This window comes from Epinephelus fuscoguttatus, linkage group LG15 (assembly GCF_011397635.1).
Source record: "Epinephelus fuscoguttatus linkage group LG15, E.fuscoguttatus.final_Chr_v1".
In the NCBI taxonomy this organism is placed as follows: Eukaryota; Metazoa; Chordata; class Actinopteri; order Perciformes; family Serranidae; genus Epinephelus; species Epinephelus fuscoguttatus.
The window spans coordinates 24,380,418-24,393,067 of NC_064766.1; the positions used below are offsets into that span (position 1 = coordinate 24,380,418).

Consider the following 12,650-nt stretch of genomic DNA (forward strand, 5'->3'; position numbering starts at 1 on the left):
ATACAGATTTGTAATGGTGATTGCTGGGTGATATGTATGTTGATGTCCAATATCAAGTCTCTGTTTAATCATGTAACGAGACTATATGATTCACAGCAGCTAGTTTAGGTGCAAAATCTAAAAGCTGGGCACATCTGCAAACGGGTATAACATAAAAGCAGCAGTAAGACGCACTGTTGGTAAAATAAAATACGCCTAAAACTCTCTGTGCATGTGTTTCATAACTAGTAACAAGGGCACAGTAGGGCCCTTCATAAAAGCATGCACTGGGGCCCATCGTAACTACCTTACATCACTGCATAGCATAGCATAACAGTCTTCATAACTACTTTCCGGAAAATGGTGAAGCTGACAGTGCACATTGACTGTGCACGGCTGCAATCTGTAACACTGTGAGTTTTACAGAGGAAATGAAACTGCTGTTTTAGAGCCACATGCTGCTTTTAGTGGGAAATTATGTCATGATTACTTTTTGTGGTCACTGGGAGTGCTGTTGATTTTGAAACCCTGCTGCTTGTGACTCATTGGTTCAAATTACATTGTGGAACAATTACAGAGAAATACCAGTGAACTATACAAAAATTTAAAAACAATAACAAGACCAGAATGCATAGTCTGTTTGCCGTGATATGAAAGACACACAAATGACACGAGCCAAAAATAAAAAGCAGTTTAATGTGGAACAGAGAAAAATCACTGAATATATTTCAGCCTAAAATGCAAACTACTGCATGTTGTGCAGCTACACTTGGAATTGAAGCTCAGTTTATACAAAAATCTGGAAAAAAGAAACACAAAAAAGTCATTTCTTAAGCAATGACGGAGTAACATGAGGGGAATCATGTGATGACTGAAGGGCCGCTTCTACCCGTCCTGTGATGGAGCTGGGAAATCTTCAGAGCGATGGTCGCCAGGGGTGCCAGCATCACCTGTCCCAAATTAGGACACGGTCAGAGATCCGAGCACCTGGTGTCCAGGTGCCACTGATGCATTTCCTCATTAATATTTAACTATAAGCAGTTTTATACTGTTTAATGTCACCTAGAGATATTTTACTCCAGAATGTCGCCACAATATTATGGAACTAGATGGTACTCAGCTTGTGGTGCTCAAAGCGCCAACGCCCCCCCTATTTTAGTTCTACCGAATTACACCTGCCAACTGTATCACTGCACAATGCACAGAAGGAGGTGTGCATCTACTCATGGATGAGAGGCTCATGCTTGTGACAGCATGACATGTAAAAATGAATAGTGTCCTTCTTGGTTGAGCCGTGTGATTAGCTAGCGCAGTGGAGCTAGGTGGGCTAGCAGTAGATACATGTTTCCTTCTGCACAGTGTTACATTTGGTGGGTGTAGTTCAGTTGAAATAAAATAGTTCCTATATGAAACTGCTCACAACAAGGTCTGTGGATTATCTTGAGTAACCAGGTCATGATTTCTGGAAAGACACATTACTGTTGAGTTTTTCAAATGTAATTTTGGCACTTTGAGCACCACAAGCTGAGTGCCATCTAGTTCCATTATATTGGAGCAAAGGCAGACATCTCTACAGCTGATATCTCCAACACTCAGCAACTCACACCAAATAATCTAGACTGATTCATAGCACTACAGGTAAGAAGAATAATACGTGTTTTTGAACTGGGGTGAACTGTCCCTTTAAATGAAAAATCAGGGCCTGTCCCGTTCCTCTCAACACCTCATACAGTACAAGTACATGTTTCATGTGAATCACCAGACTTCCTGTTTATGTTCTGTGGATTCAAAGATTTCGTCTGTTTTGGTCCTTAAATGTTCAGAATCAGATATTTTACCTGTGTGTCTTCAAAGATTTGCTCCCTCTCGTAGCTGTCTATGTAGATTCGAACTGTCGCCCCGTCACTTCCTGTCCCACTGAGTCTGTAGACGATCCGAGAGCCATCAGAGAAGATTATCCGCAGACCCTGCAGTAGAAAACGTGAAGCTTTTAGCTTCAGCAGGCACAGCTGAGTCCCTCCAATGCTGAAAGAGTCCATATACCTACACATAAAAACTTAACAGTACAGTTCAGTGTGTGTGATGTACCTGGTTCCTGGAGATGGTGCTGTCCACTGGGTCTGTGTACTCAAAGTTGTCTGCTTTCTCTACTTGGTAGATTTTGTCTTCCACAGCAAATCTCTGCTTCACGAAGGACTTGTCTGCGATCATGAGCTCCAAATCCTCCATCATCTCACAGGCTGCATCTATGTCTATGTTCTCATAGTCATATCTGGACAAAAAAAACCCAATAGCTATTAATAACACAGTAAGTGCTTTATTGTGTCAGCAGAGAAAATGTTTGTTTGACAGTGCAGTTTATTGAATACACTGGACACATGTCATGAATTTGAAGCTGGTCTGGTTTTCAGTGAGAGAATTTATGGAAGCACTGGATGACAATGATCCCAGACAACATAACGTTACATTTTGATTTACTGGTCAGGGCATGGACTGAAAGAATATGTAATGGCATATAAATTCCACTAGATGTCAGTCATGTCCTGTATGTTTCTTCACATGCCACTGTTTGTCAGATATATAATGTGCATAAATTGACTTCAGTTTTGGCCATTAGTGGGATATTTGAGGGAACCTCCAAACATCAGACATCAATGTCAAATGCCTCGGCTCTGGAAGTTTAGAGGCTCACTAAAAACACATTTAATTGGGACATTTGGCCTGGTCCTTTTTTTTTGTTTGTTTTTAATGTGTAATTCATTTTCCAGAACAGGTTACTCTGTAATAATCAGGGGATTAGGAGCAAAATGTTTCACATGCATAGTAAAAAATGGTCTCTTGATGTATGGTAGAAACAAAAATTGCAGCGTTCTTGTCTCATAAAGAATGTCTACACTGTATCAGTGTATCATTAGCCCCAGAGACCAGCAGCTTTAATGCCACTCCACAGGAAGACAGACTTTGTTTGTCATATGAAGGTGAAAACGAGAATGAGGTTCATCTTTTGTTTTACTGTCCTGTTTACGAGGACATAAAGGATGTGCTTTAGTAAAATGACATCAATTTATGTTGATTTCTTTTGGCTGGATGAAAAACATGACTTGTGCTTTGGTTAGGGAACCTTTTTTATTGCAGATTTTATTTGCTAAGCTCAGGAGAGAAGGTAGAATATTTGGTTTAAGACCAAGCTGTGAAATAACCTCCAAGTCTGAAATGAAAAGTAATGGAGTGTTGGATGACTTCAGCTGTACTTCTGGTGTCTTGAAAACCCCATGAAAGCCACGAGGATGACACCAAAATAAAGAAAATCAATCAATCAAATCAAATCATGCATGTGCATGTGACTCCCCCAGTAAAACAGGCAGTAATTGATTCACAGAATGCAGGAAATAATTCACCAGGATGCAGGGAATTTCCTGAGGGAGGACCCCAAATCTCCAGTTTCAAATGTGCCTCCTTCCCACAATGTCAAAACCAAAACTATGCCCATGAAATTGAGTAAAGTCTTAGCTGTGAAACTGCGCCTACTTGGGGCAACATAAAAGTTTGTCTTGGGTGCCTTTGTACAAAAGACAAACAAGGAGAGATGGCAGAGGAGATACTCGCCGCACACCAATGTAATGGGGCTAGAAAGTCACAAAAAGGTCCACAGACTGAGATCAACGCAAAAATAGTCTACTTATTGAAGACATCTGTGCACAAATAAGGTGCTCTAAGTGAAAAAAAAATGATTAAGAGTGGGTAAAAACAGCAGCAAATGTTTCAGCCAGTGGCACCAGCTGACTGAGTTATCATGCCCGGTAGGAATTTCTGTCGAGATGTGTTCTGTGAAGCACTCATGTCAGTAGCACAGATCAAAGTCAAGGACTGAAATGTATCTCCTTTTTCATTTTTTTGCACTTTTAGCACCTTTGCACAGATGTCTTAGATAAATAGACCATTTTGGCATTGATCTCAGTCTATGGACCTTTTTGTGGCTTTCTAGCCCAGTTACATTGGTGTGCGGCGGATATCTCCTCAGCCATCCTTTCTTGAAATTTTCTACATAGAATTGATTCAACCACTGATTCTTGCTTGTTCTTTGTCAACTTTTTCGGGGTTTTTTTTTGGTGACTTCTGACGAATGATAGAGCACAACTCCAGCGAGGTTTAAAAAACAAACTTTATACGCATCACCAACCTCTAATAATGACCCTTAACTATGCACTAAGGTGAATGTCCATAGCTGTTCACACTAGATCAGGGGTGTCAAACCCATTTTAGTTCATGGGCCATAGACAGCCCAACTTGATCTTAGATGGGCCAGATGTATAAAACCATTGCACAATAACCTGTAAGTACATTCTGTAGACCTTCATCCTTTCATCCATCCATTCATCCACCTGTTCAACAGATGAACAGCCTGGGATGTCTTAGGAAAGATTAGTGCCATTTCAACAGTATTTCAGAGAACTGTATTCTAGTTAGGGTGGAAGAGCCTCCGAGGTAGAATTTTACATAAAGTAGGCAAAGCATTGTTTAACTTGCGCCTGAAACCTGGCACCTCTTAGTCTCATCATCTAGTGGGCTGGATTGGACCCTTTGGTGAGCCGGTTCTGGCCCACTGGCCGTATGTTTGACACCCCTGCACTAGATATTGATGTGCATCAGAGATCTATATTAGCCTTTACTGTGTACTGAAATGATGTAAATATATATGCTCTGTTGTAAGAGGTAATCACATAGCAAAGTATGGTAATATGAATATGAATGTGGGACAGTTATGGACTGTGCAACCTCAATAGCTGTACTTGAATGTCTCTTTTTGTATTTTGTTGTGTTTATGAGTGGACCCCAGGAAGAGTAGCTGATGTATCTGCATCACCTAATGTGGATCCTAACAAGTACAAATACAGCTATGAATACAGACAACAACACAGGTGTGTCACCATCTCACCTGGTGAAGTAGTTCCTCCCATATTTTAGCCAGTGGTCCTTTAGAATATCCTCCACACTCTGCCGTCTGGTGGCCAGGATGGACAGCCATGCCAGCACGGCCCAAAGTCCATCCTTCTCACGAATATGGTCTCCACCTGAAAGAGGGTATGTAATTACATTCACCAGGCACAGAAAAGTAAAACATGAGAACTGAATTAGATTCTCTCTTCCCCTACGCAATGTAAATTAAAATCTTTTGATCTAATAACTTGCTGAGGAGATACAGTACCTATACCAAAGCTTTCCTCTCCACACAAAGACAGCCTGCCTGCGTCCATCAGGTTCCCGAAGAACTTCCACCCAGTGGGAGTTTCATATAACTCTATTTTTGTCGCCTTGGCTACTCTGCAGGAACAGAAGTGAAACACTGAAATAACAAAATTGTTGTGTTATTAATATGTACTTTTGTATGTTAAATGAAGGGCCTAAATCAAATTTAAAGATACATTCGCACCAAAAGAAACCCAATCCCCAGAAAATATGTTGCCATTGTCTGTTTCTACAAACTACGGATACATCACATTTGCACATTATTCTGTAGCTGACAAGTTGAAACTTTACAAACAATGCTGTTAATGTGTGGTTGGGTTTAGGTACCAAAAACTTGGTTAGGAAAGATCATGTTTTGGCTGAAGCTACCAGGTTTTAGGAGCACTATCCTCGCAGGAAATCTCTGTCTTGGTAAGACAAGCAACTGCTTTCCGTGTCACTATCCTGGCAGGAAATGCAAATATGTCCTGGTAGAAAACAACTTCTTTTCATGCCTCTATCCCCGGTGGAAGCACAGCAGCGACTCGCTGAAGGACAACCGGTTTTGTTGACGTGAGAAATGTTGATATGATGCATATGATTTGCAAATGTAATGTATTCATGGTTTGTAGAAATGTACAATTCCCACATTTTCTTCTGGGCTGCCAAAAGTACTGTAAGTTTGACACTGCTTCAACTTGGAAAACCACTGTCTCATTGGTTTTGCAGGGATGTGAAAACCAGGCTGTGTTTTTACCTGTCTAAGGCTGCGCTTGTGGGCATGCTGCGGGCGAAGCCTCTCACCCCTGTATGCTGGAAGTACGGGATGCAGAAGATGTTGTCAGCAATCACAGCCACAGAGTCAGGTGGGGTGACGAAGAAGCCGTGCTTACCGAGGATCATGTTGCGGTCCTAGAGAGCCGACACACAGGTAGAGGTTAGAAGTCAAGGCCTTGGGTTCAGTCCTTCCAGACGTGAATGTCAAATATGCCCTTGTGCAATAGTACACGCACCCCATCACCGTCAAATGCTGCGCCAAAATCATACTGCCCATCTCTCATGCTTTCAATGAGATCGACAGCGTAGGTGAGGTTAGGATCTGGGTGTTGACCCCCAAAGTCCTCCAGTGGGACGCAGTTAATGGCAGAATTGGCAGGGCAGCCCAGTTCCTCACAGAGTATTCTCCTCACATACGGACCCACCACTGGGGAGCAAACAGAGGTGACAGAGACAGTGATGAGAGAAGACTGGAAAGAGACAGTGATGAACTACTGAAGTCAGATATGGTAGTGTACAAAGTGGCACTATTGGCATCTAAAACAGTGTTGTGTTGCTCCGCTTAAAGCTCTAGTGTGAAGGATGTAGGGGATGTATTGGCAGTAATGGAATACAATATAATAAGTATGTTTTCTTTAGTGTATAATCACCTGAAAATAAGTTTCATTGTGTTTTTGTTACCTTAGAATGAGCCGTTTACATCTACAAAGAGAGTGGGCCCTCATCCACGGAGTCTGCCATGTTTCTACAGTAGCCCAGAACAAACAAACCAAACACTTACTTCACATAGGGCCTTTCTTTTTGTGCCTTTTCACACAAAAAGTAGATAGAAGCGCCTCCGTGATGAGTGCATCGGAAAGACGCTGATTTTTAAGTACATAACTGTTTTATTCTAGAAGACAGGAAGTACTTTGTTGAAATTGGTAACTGTGTCTCAGACCACATGGCCTTGACCTGTGGGGTGCCCCAAGGGTCAATCCTGGGACCCCTTCTGTTCAATCTCTACATGCTGCCTTTAGGCCAATTAATACAAAGTAATAATGTGTCCTACCACAATTATGCAGACGACACTGACAGCAGGTGAATATGGACCAGTGGATTCACTCTGTCACTGCATCCAACAGGTCAGTGTGTGGATGCAAAACAACTTTCTCCAGCTAAATTCAGACAAGACTGAAGTCATTGTATTTGGTCCACAGAAACAAAGAGAAAGTATCAGCAGTCACCTCCAGTCTCTCTCTCTAAAACCTACAAATCAGGTTAGAAATCTCGGGGTAGTAATGGACTCAGACTTGAACTTTAACAGCCACATCAAATCAATAACATCAGCAGCTTTTTACCATCTAAAAAACATTGCCAAAATCAAAGGTATAGTGTCTAAACCTGACTTGGAGAGACTTATCCATGCATTTGTCTCTAGTAGGTTAGACTACTGTAACGGCCTGCTCACTGGCCTCTCCAAACGGGCCGTAAGACAGCTGCAGTACATCCAGAATGCTGCTGCTCGGGTCTGACCAGAACCAGGAAGTACGAGCACATTAGTCCTGTGCTCAGGTCTCTACACTGGCTTCCTGTGGCTCAGAGAATAGATTTTAAAGCAGCTCTGCTTGTGTACAAGTCTCTCCACGGCCTAGCACCAAAGTACATCTCTTTTACGTTTTAATCACCTGGTCCGTATGTCTATGAGAGGAAGAGACCGTTGCAAATAATTCGGCTGCAGGTAAAAATCTCCTGGACAATGAATGTTGAAGGGATTCTAAGCAGGAGTGATTTCACTTGGTTGCAATCTGCAATCCTCACCACTAGACACCATTAAATACCCCTAAATCTCAAACGCCGCTCCTTTAAAGCATCAGTTTAACATTCTGGGAAATAGACACTCATTGGTTTCATGCTCAGAGTTTGTTGAGAAGTTCAGTACCACTCTTATATTTGTATGGTAAATATGAAGCTACCACCAGTAGCCAGTTAGCTTAGCCTAGCACAAAGGTAGGAAACAGGGAAACTTCTAGCCAAGCTCTGTCCAGAGGCAACAAAATCTGACTATCACCACAATCAAGTTATAATGTGTTAATTATAACGTAGCTACGATCTGAGAGTGACTGAAATGGAGAGAAAGTCAGGGGCCACAGTGACAGGGGTGTGGCATCTTGTCAGAATTTGTACCCTATTAATAACAATACTCATGACTTCCTCTGAGGAGGTGGCGAGGGGGATGCAGGGACTGTTAGTTTCAGTTTCAGTGTTTGGGGACGCTCTAAATAGCTTTCGTAACCTGATCATTACGAATCGTTCTAAAGTCAACAGTTCTCATAACCCCACGCCACCTCTCCAATGTTATACTGGAGCCTGGGACAACACTTTCTTTGGTCTCAGTCAGATCGGTACACTTCACTCATTTTCATCATTGTCTTGTGTATGGTAAATGGTTTGGATATGGATAGCGTCATAATCCACGAGCACTTGTGTGCACGAAAACATCATGCAAATGTCAGAGAGGCCAAACAGATGCGTGTGTACTGACTGGTGGCGTGTTCTGTGCGTCATCTTTGACCTTAAGCAAACATCTAAGGAACATGAGCATCATGTTGTTTTTCCTTTGAACCTATGACTCAGTAAAAAAAACACAACAACGAAATAAGGTCATATTGAGTCTGGACTCCGAGAATCTAAACTGCCCTGTGTGCAGTGATGATAAGCAACTAAATACAAGAACTCAGTCTCTGCACTTAACTATTGTCACATGTTTTTGTGTCTAAGTGACTAATGGACACAACAGTTTTTGAAATTGGTCCAGTACTTAGCGAGAGTGCTGTAGCCAGCAGTGGCAAATGTTCATCACTACAGGGCTTAACTCTATTCAGACAAACAGTTTTAAAAAATATTTTGGAAATCTTTCTGAAATTTGTTTTCAGAACAGTAACAGAGAATATATCAATGAGATGACATGCTTTTAGTAAATATGCTCTCACCTCCGTGCATGGCGTCGAGTCTTATCTTGATGTGGTTTTGACCGGACAGAAGCTGCTTCAGAGCCGCAAAGTCAAAGATGTTCCTCAGCAAGTTCGCGTAGGATTCCACAGAGTCCACAATTTCCACTGGAAACAGACACAAGTGAGAAACAAAATCATGTTTTTAATCTATAAATTTACATGTAATTGTCGACATTAAAGGTCCAGTGTGCAGGATGTAGTGACACCTAGCAGTGAGATTGCAGATTGCAACCAACTGAAACTTCTCCTGTGTACCATGCATGTAGGACAACTGCGGTGGTCCACATGAAAATGTAAAAATGTGAAAATGTGAATGGCTCTATCTAGAGCTAGGGTTTGGTAAGTTAGCTCTAGGCTACCAGAACAACATGGACTCTGGGGAAGACAACCCGCTCTATATGTAAATATAAATGGCTCATTCTAGGCTGACAAAAAGACAATGTTTCTTAATATCAATTGATAATAAACTAATGAAAACACAAGTGTGAATAATGCATTTCTTTTCTGTCAATATATCCACCTTAATCCTAAAAACTGGACCTTTAAGATTAATGTTCACTGAAGAATGGCAAAATTGGTCATATGACAGTTCATAAAGTAGGTCAGATTGTCTAAATGTAGCAACAAACTAACACCTTCAGGGAAAGTGTTCACTGCTCTAGTATCCATCCACACATCCTTTTTTCCTCTCATGTCCTCCATCTCCTCCTGATCTGAAGTGATGGGTGACAGACCCAAGCTGCACTTCACCTGTGAAGGGTTTGAACTTGTTCTCCAGATCAAACATCTGTTTGCCCAGCGTTGTCAGATCCACTTGCAGTCCGGGGCAGATGGCAAACTCCTCAATGGTCCTGCTGATCTGAAAGATCTTGTTAGTGACAGCCTCCTTGGCCGGGCCTGGATGGAGGAGAAAATCTCTGATATTATATTTAATTTTTCATGAACTGATGAGTTATACACATTGGGTATACTGGTGGTAATATTCATGGCTGCTTTTTTCCGATGTGTTTGAACTTTGTTCCAGATTTGATGTCCAGACAAACTCCCAAACTGTGTCCGTGCCACATATCTGAATGAGGCCTCGTACAGCCTTGTTAACTTTTCTCGTAACACTATTTTTCACTTGGCCGATGCCTCTGCATGCTTCCTCCTCTCCAGTTACCATACCTCCATTTGCAGTATTGAACTTAATGCCAAAATCTCCCTCAGGTCCGCCGGGGTTGCGGCTGGCAGTGAGGATGATGCCGCCGATGGCTTTGTATTTCCTGATCACACAAGAGATGGCCGGTGTGGACATTATCCCGTGGTGTCCAATGATGACACGACCCACCTGAGGAAATGTCACACAGGTGTGTGTGGGTGAGCTGGCAGGCATGAGTGTGTATCTCAATTTATCTGAGTTGGGGGGAGGGCGGGGAATACCGCTGAATATCAGGTTTGGTGTGTCATGCTTCCTCCTCAAAGTGAGTGGGGCTAGAATTTCATTTAACGAATGACAGCTATGGCACATCAAGAGCAAGTTATATTATGAGTAAGAGCATTTTAAATCCCTCTAACCATCCTACTAAGAAGCATCAGAAGCTCAAAGGTTATGTAATTTAAGCCTGAGGACCACAGAGAGCTCATTACTGGTGCTGGCAAGAGAGAAGAAAACACAACAGGTTTTATGCTTTTCTATTTGAAGACACCAGAGTAGCCAGGAGCTGAAGTTACAGCAGCGACTAGCTGGTTTTAAACTGAAAGGCAGCACTGATGCTTCAATTTATTTGTTACATGGTTCTACTGTGGAATTGCATTATCCTGTCTCCCCTTGCATTGCTTATGACTCACAGATGCAGACCATTTATACCTGGCTAATCATGTTTTAAGTTGAGCTGCACAATTGTTTAGAATCGTCTTTGCAATGTCAACTTGCACGATAAACACATGACTTACTTTTTTTTTTTGTTAACAAAAGCTTGTTTCACATTGGCTTCTTCAGCACATGAAGTTTGCTGCGTTGTCATGCAGATGATCTGTTGACTTTTTAGGGTGTTTCAGACCTAGAGTTGTCTTGCTTTGGTCTGAATCAGGGACTAATTTTGTTACAAAGTTGCATAATTGCCTAGAGGTGGTTCGTGTTCTCACGGCAGCATTTGCAAGCGTACCAGATCAAATGCCTTGTGCGAGAAAGCTGCTCTTGATTGGTCAGTAAAATCCAGGAAGTAAACAAAACGTTGAAGAAGAGTACACTTGCAAGATAAATGTGACACTTTCTAATGTCGCAATGGAGGGACAACTACGCAGGTTGATTTTAGCGCTGCTCATCGTGGACTATATTGCTGTCATTGTTCATTTTAGTCAAACCATACAGTTTGAAAACGAGGCGCAGCACCAACTAGAAAACAATGTTTTGATGCATTGGATGTGTTGAATGTGCGTATTAAGGCAGTACAGGAGGAGGTGCACATTAATAATCCTCCAGGACTGTAACATGCTCATGTTTAACCCAAACAATGTGTCATGTGACTGCAGTTGGTTCAGATCCAGGTTGGAACACGCTCTCACCACAAATGAACTGCGCCAGAGTGCGTTTTTAGGCCACCTCTTCAAGAAGGTCTCGGTCTAGTTGTTTTGGTGCGCATCCAAGTGCATTGCTGTGTTCACACCTGCCCAGAAGAACTACACTTAGGGGCAAACAAACTTGAGTTCGATTGAACTGAACCAAACAGGTCTCGTCCCCATAGCACCCCTATGACTTCAACTGCTTCAGGAGGACTGTGTGATATAGATAAAACCTCTGGTAAAAGATAGTAAGTGAAACTTGAGTTGGTATTTGTTTTGTCAGTGTTTTTCCATAGTATTCAATGTCAACAAAAGGCTAACAAACGTTAAGATTGCATGTGCACCAAGACTTCCTTGCATGTAAAATTTAATAGAATGCAGCATACATAATATTTTTTCATTTTAATTTATTGAATATTTCTGTTATTTGTATTTTGCTTAATTTGGATTACAGATTATATCTCCTATATGCTGTTATACCTGTTAATATCTGATTTATAACATGATTTATTTCTATTATAAATAATTCATTATTTTTTTCCTCTCAATACAACCCCACTTAAAAGGCTGCAAACTGAACACTAATAATAAGACATGGGGCTGGTACAACTGCTAACAACAAAGGGACAACAACAGATGACACATACATGCTCAAACCCACCCACACACACAAACACTTACCAGCATGTGCACACACACACACACACACACACACACACGGTGTCACTGACCCCGTTGGCAGCTGCCATCTGCACAATGACCTCAATAGCTGTTCGGTTGAAGAAGCGTCCATCTCCCCCCACCACCACTGTTGATCCCTGGCGGTCACGTAGGTCAATGGAGGAGAAGATACTCTGGATGAAGTTGTGTAGGTAATTCCTCCTGGTCTGGAATACATACACCTTTCTCCTCAGGCCATTGGTGCCGGGTCTCTGGTCGGGGTAGGGGGCTGTAGGGACAGTCAACACCTGCAGAGGACTGTTGTCCATTATCTCAGAATGAGAATCCAACCTAATGCAACAGCGTAAAGAGCCAGAACCTGGTGCTTAGAGGGAAACCCCCCGTCAGTTGACATGGGGAAGCGTCCACAGGGGCAGAATGGGAGGGTATAATCTTGACTCCTCCTGTTAT

The 12,650-nt window shown here is 42.1% G+C and overlaps 1 protein-coding gene across 1 annotated transcript; it reads right to left on the bottom strand.

The window, feature by feature from the left end:
- Positions 1–655: 655 nt before the first annotated feature.
- On the bottom strand, positions 656–12,642 carry LOC125902658 (phosphoglucomutase-1-like). Its single transcript, XM_049599188.1, has 11 exons — positions 12,251–12,642; positions 10,143–10,305; positions 9,726–9,872; positions 8,955–9,080; positions 6,219–6,409; positions 5,963–6,117; positions 5,186–5,301; positions 4,916–5,051; positions 2,068–2,251; positions 1,818–1,946; positions 656–929 (listed from the first exon to the last, which is right to left on the bottom strand). Exons 1-11 carry the CDS (start codon positions 12,506–12,508, stop codon positions 840–842), a joined length of 1,695 nt encoding a protein of 564 aa, XP_049455145.1. The 5' UTR covers positions 12,509–12,642; the 3' UTR covers positions 656–839.
- Positions 12,643–12,650: the final 8 nt, after the last annotated feature.

Excerpts from the sequence above, each read along its gene's own strand:
- LOC125902658 (XM_049599188.1), bottom strand. The coding sequence starts at position 12,508 with ATGGACAACAGTCCTCTGCAGGTGTTGACTGTCCCTACAGCCCCCTAC. Across the intron at positions 9,873-10,142 it reads GTTCAATACTGCAAATGGAG|GCCCGGCCAAGGAGGCTGTC; the intron begins GTATGGTAACTG and ends TCCTCCATCCAG. Across the intron at positions 6,410-8,954 it reads ACTCGACGCCATGCACGGAG|TGGTGGGTCCGTATGTGAGG; the intron begins GTGAGAGCATAT and ends TTTGCTCCCCAG.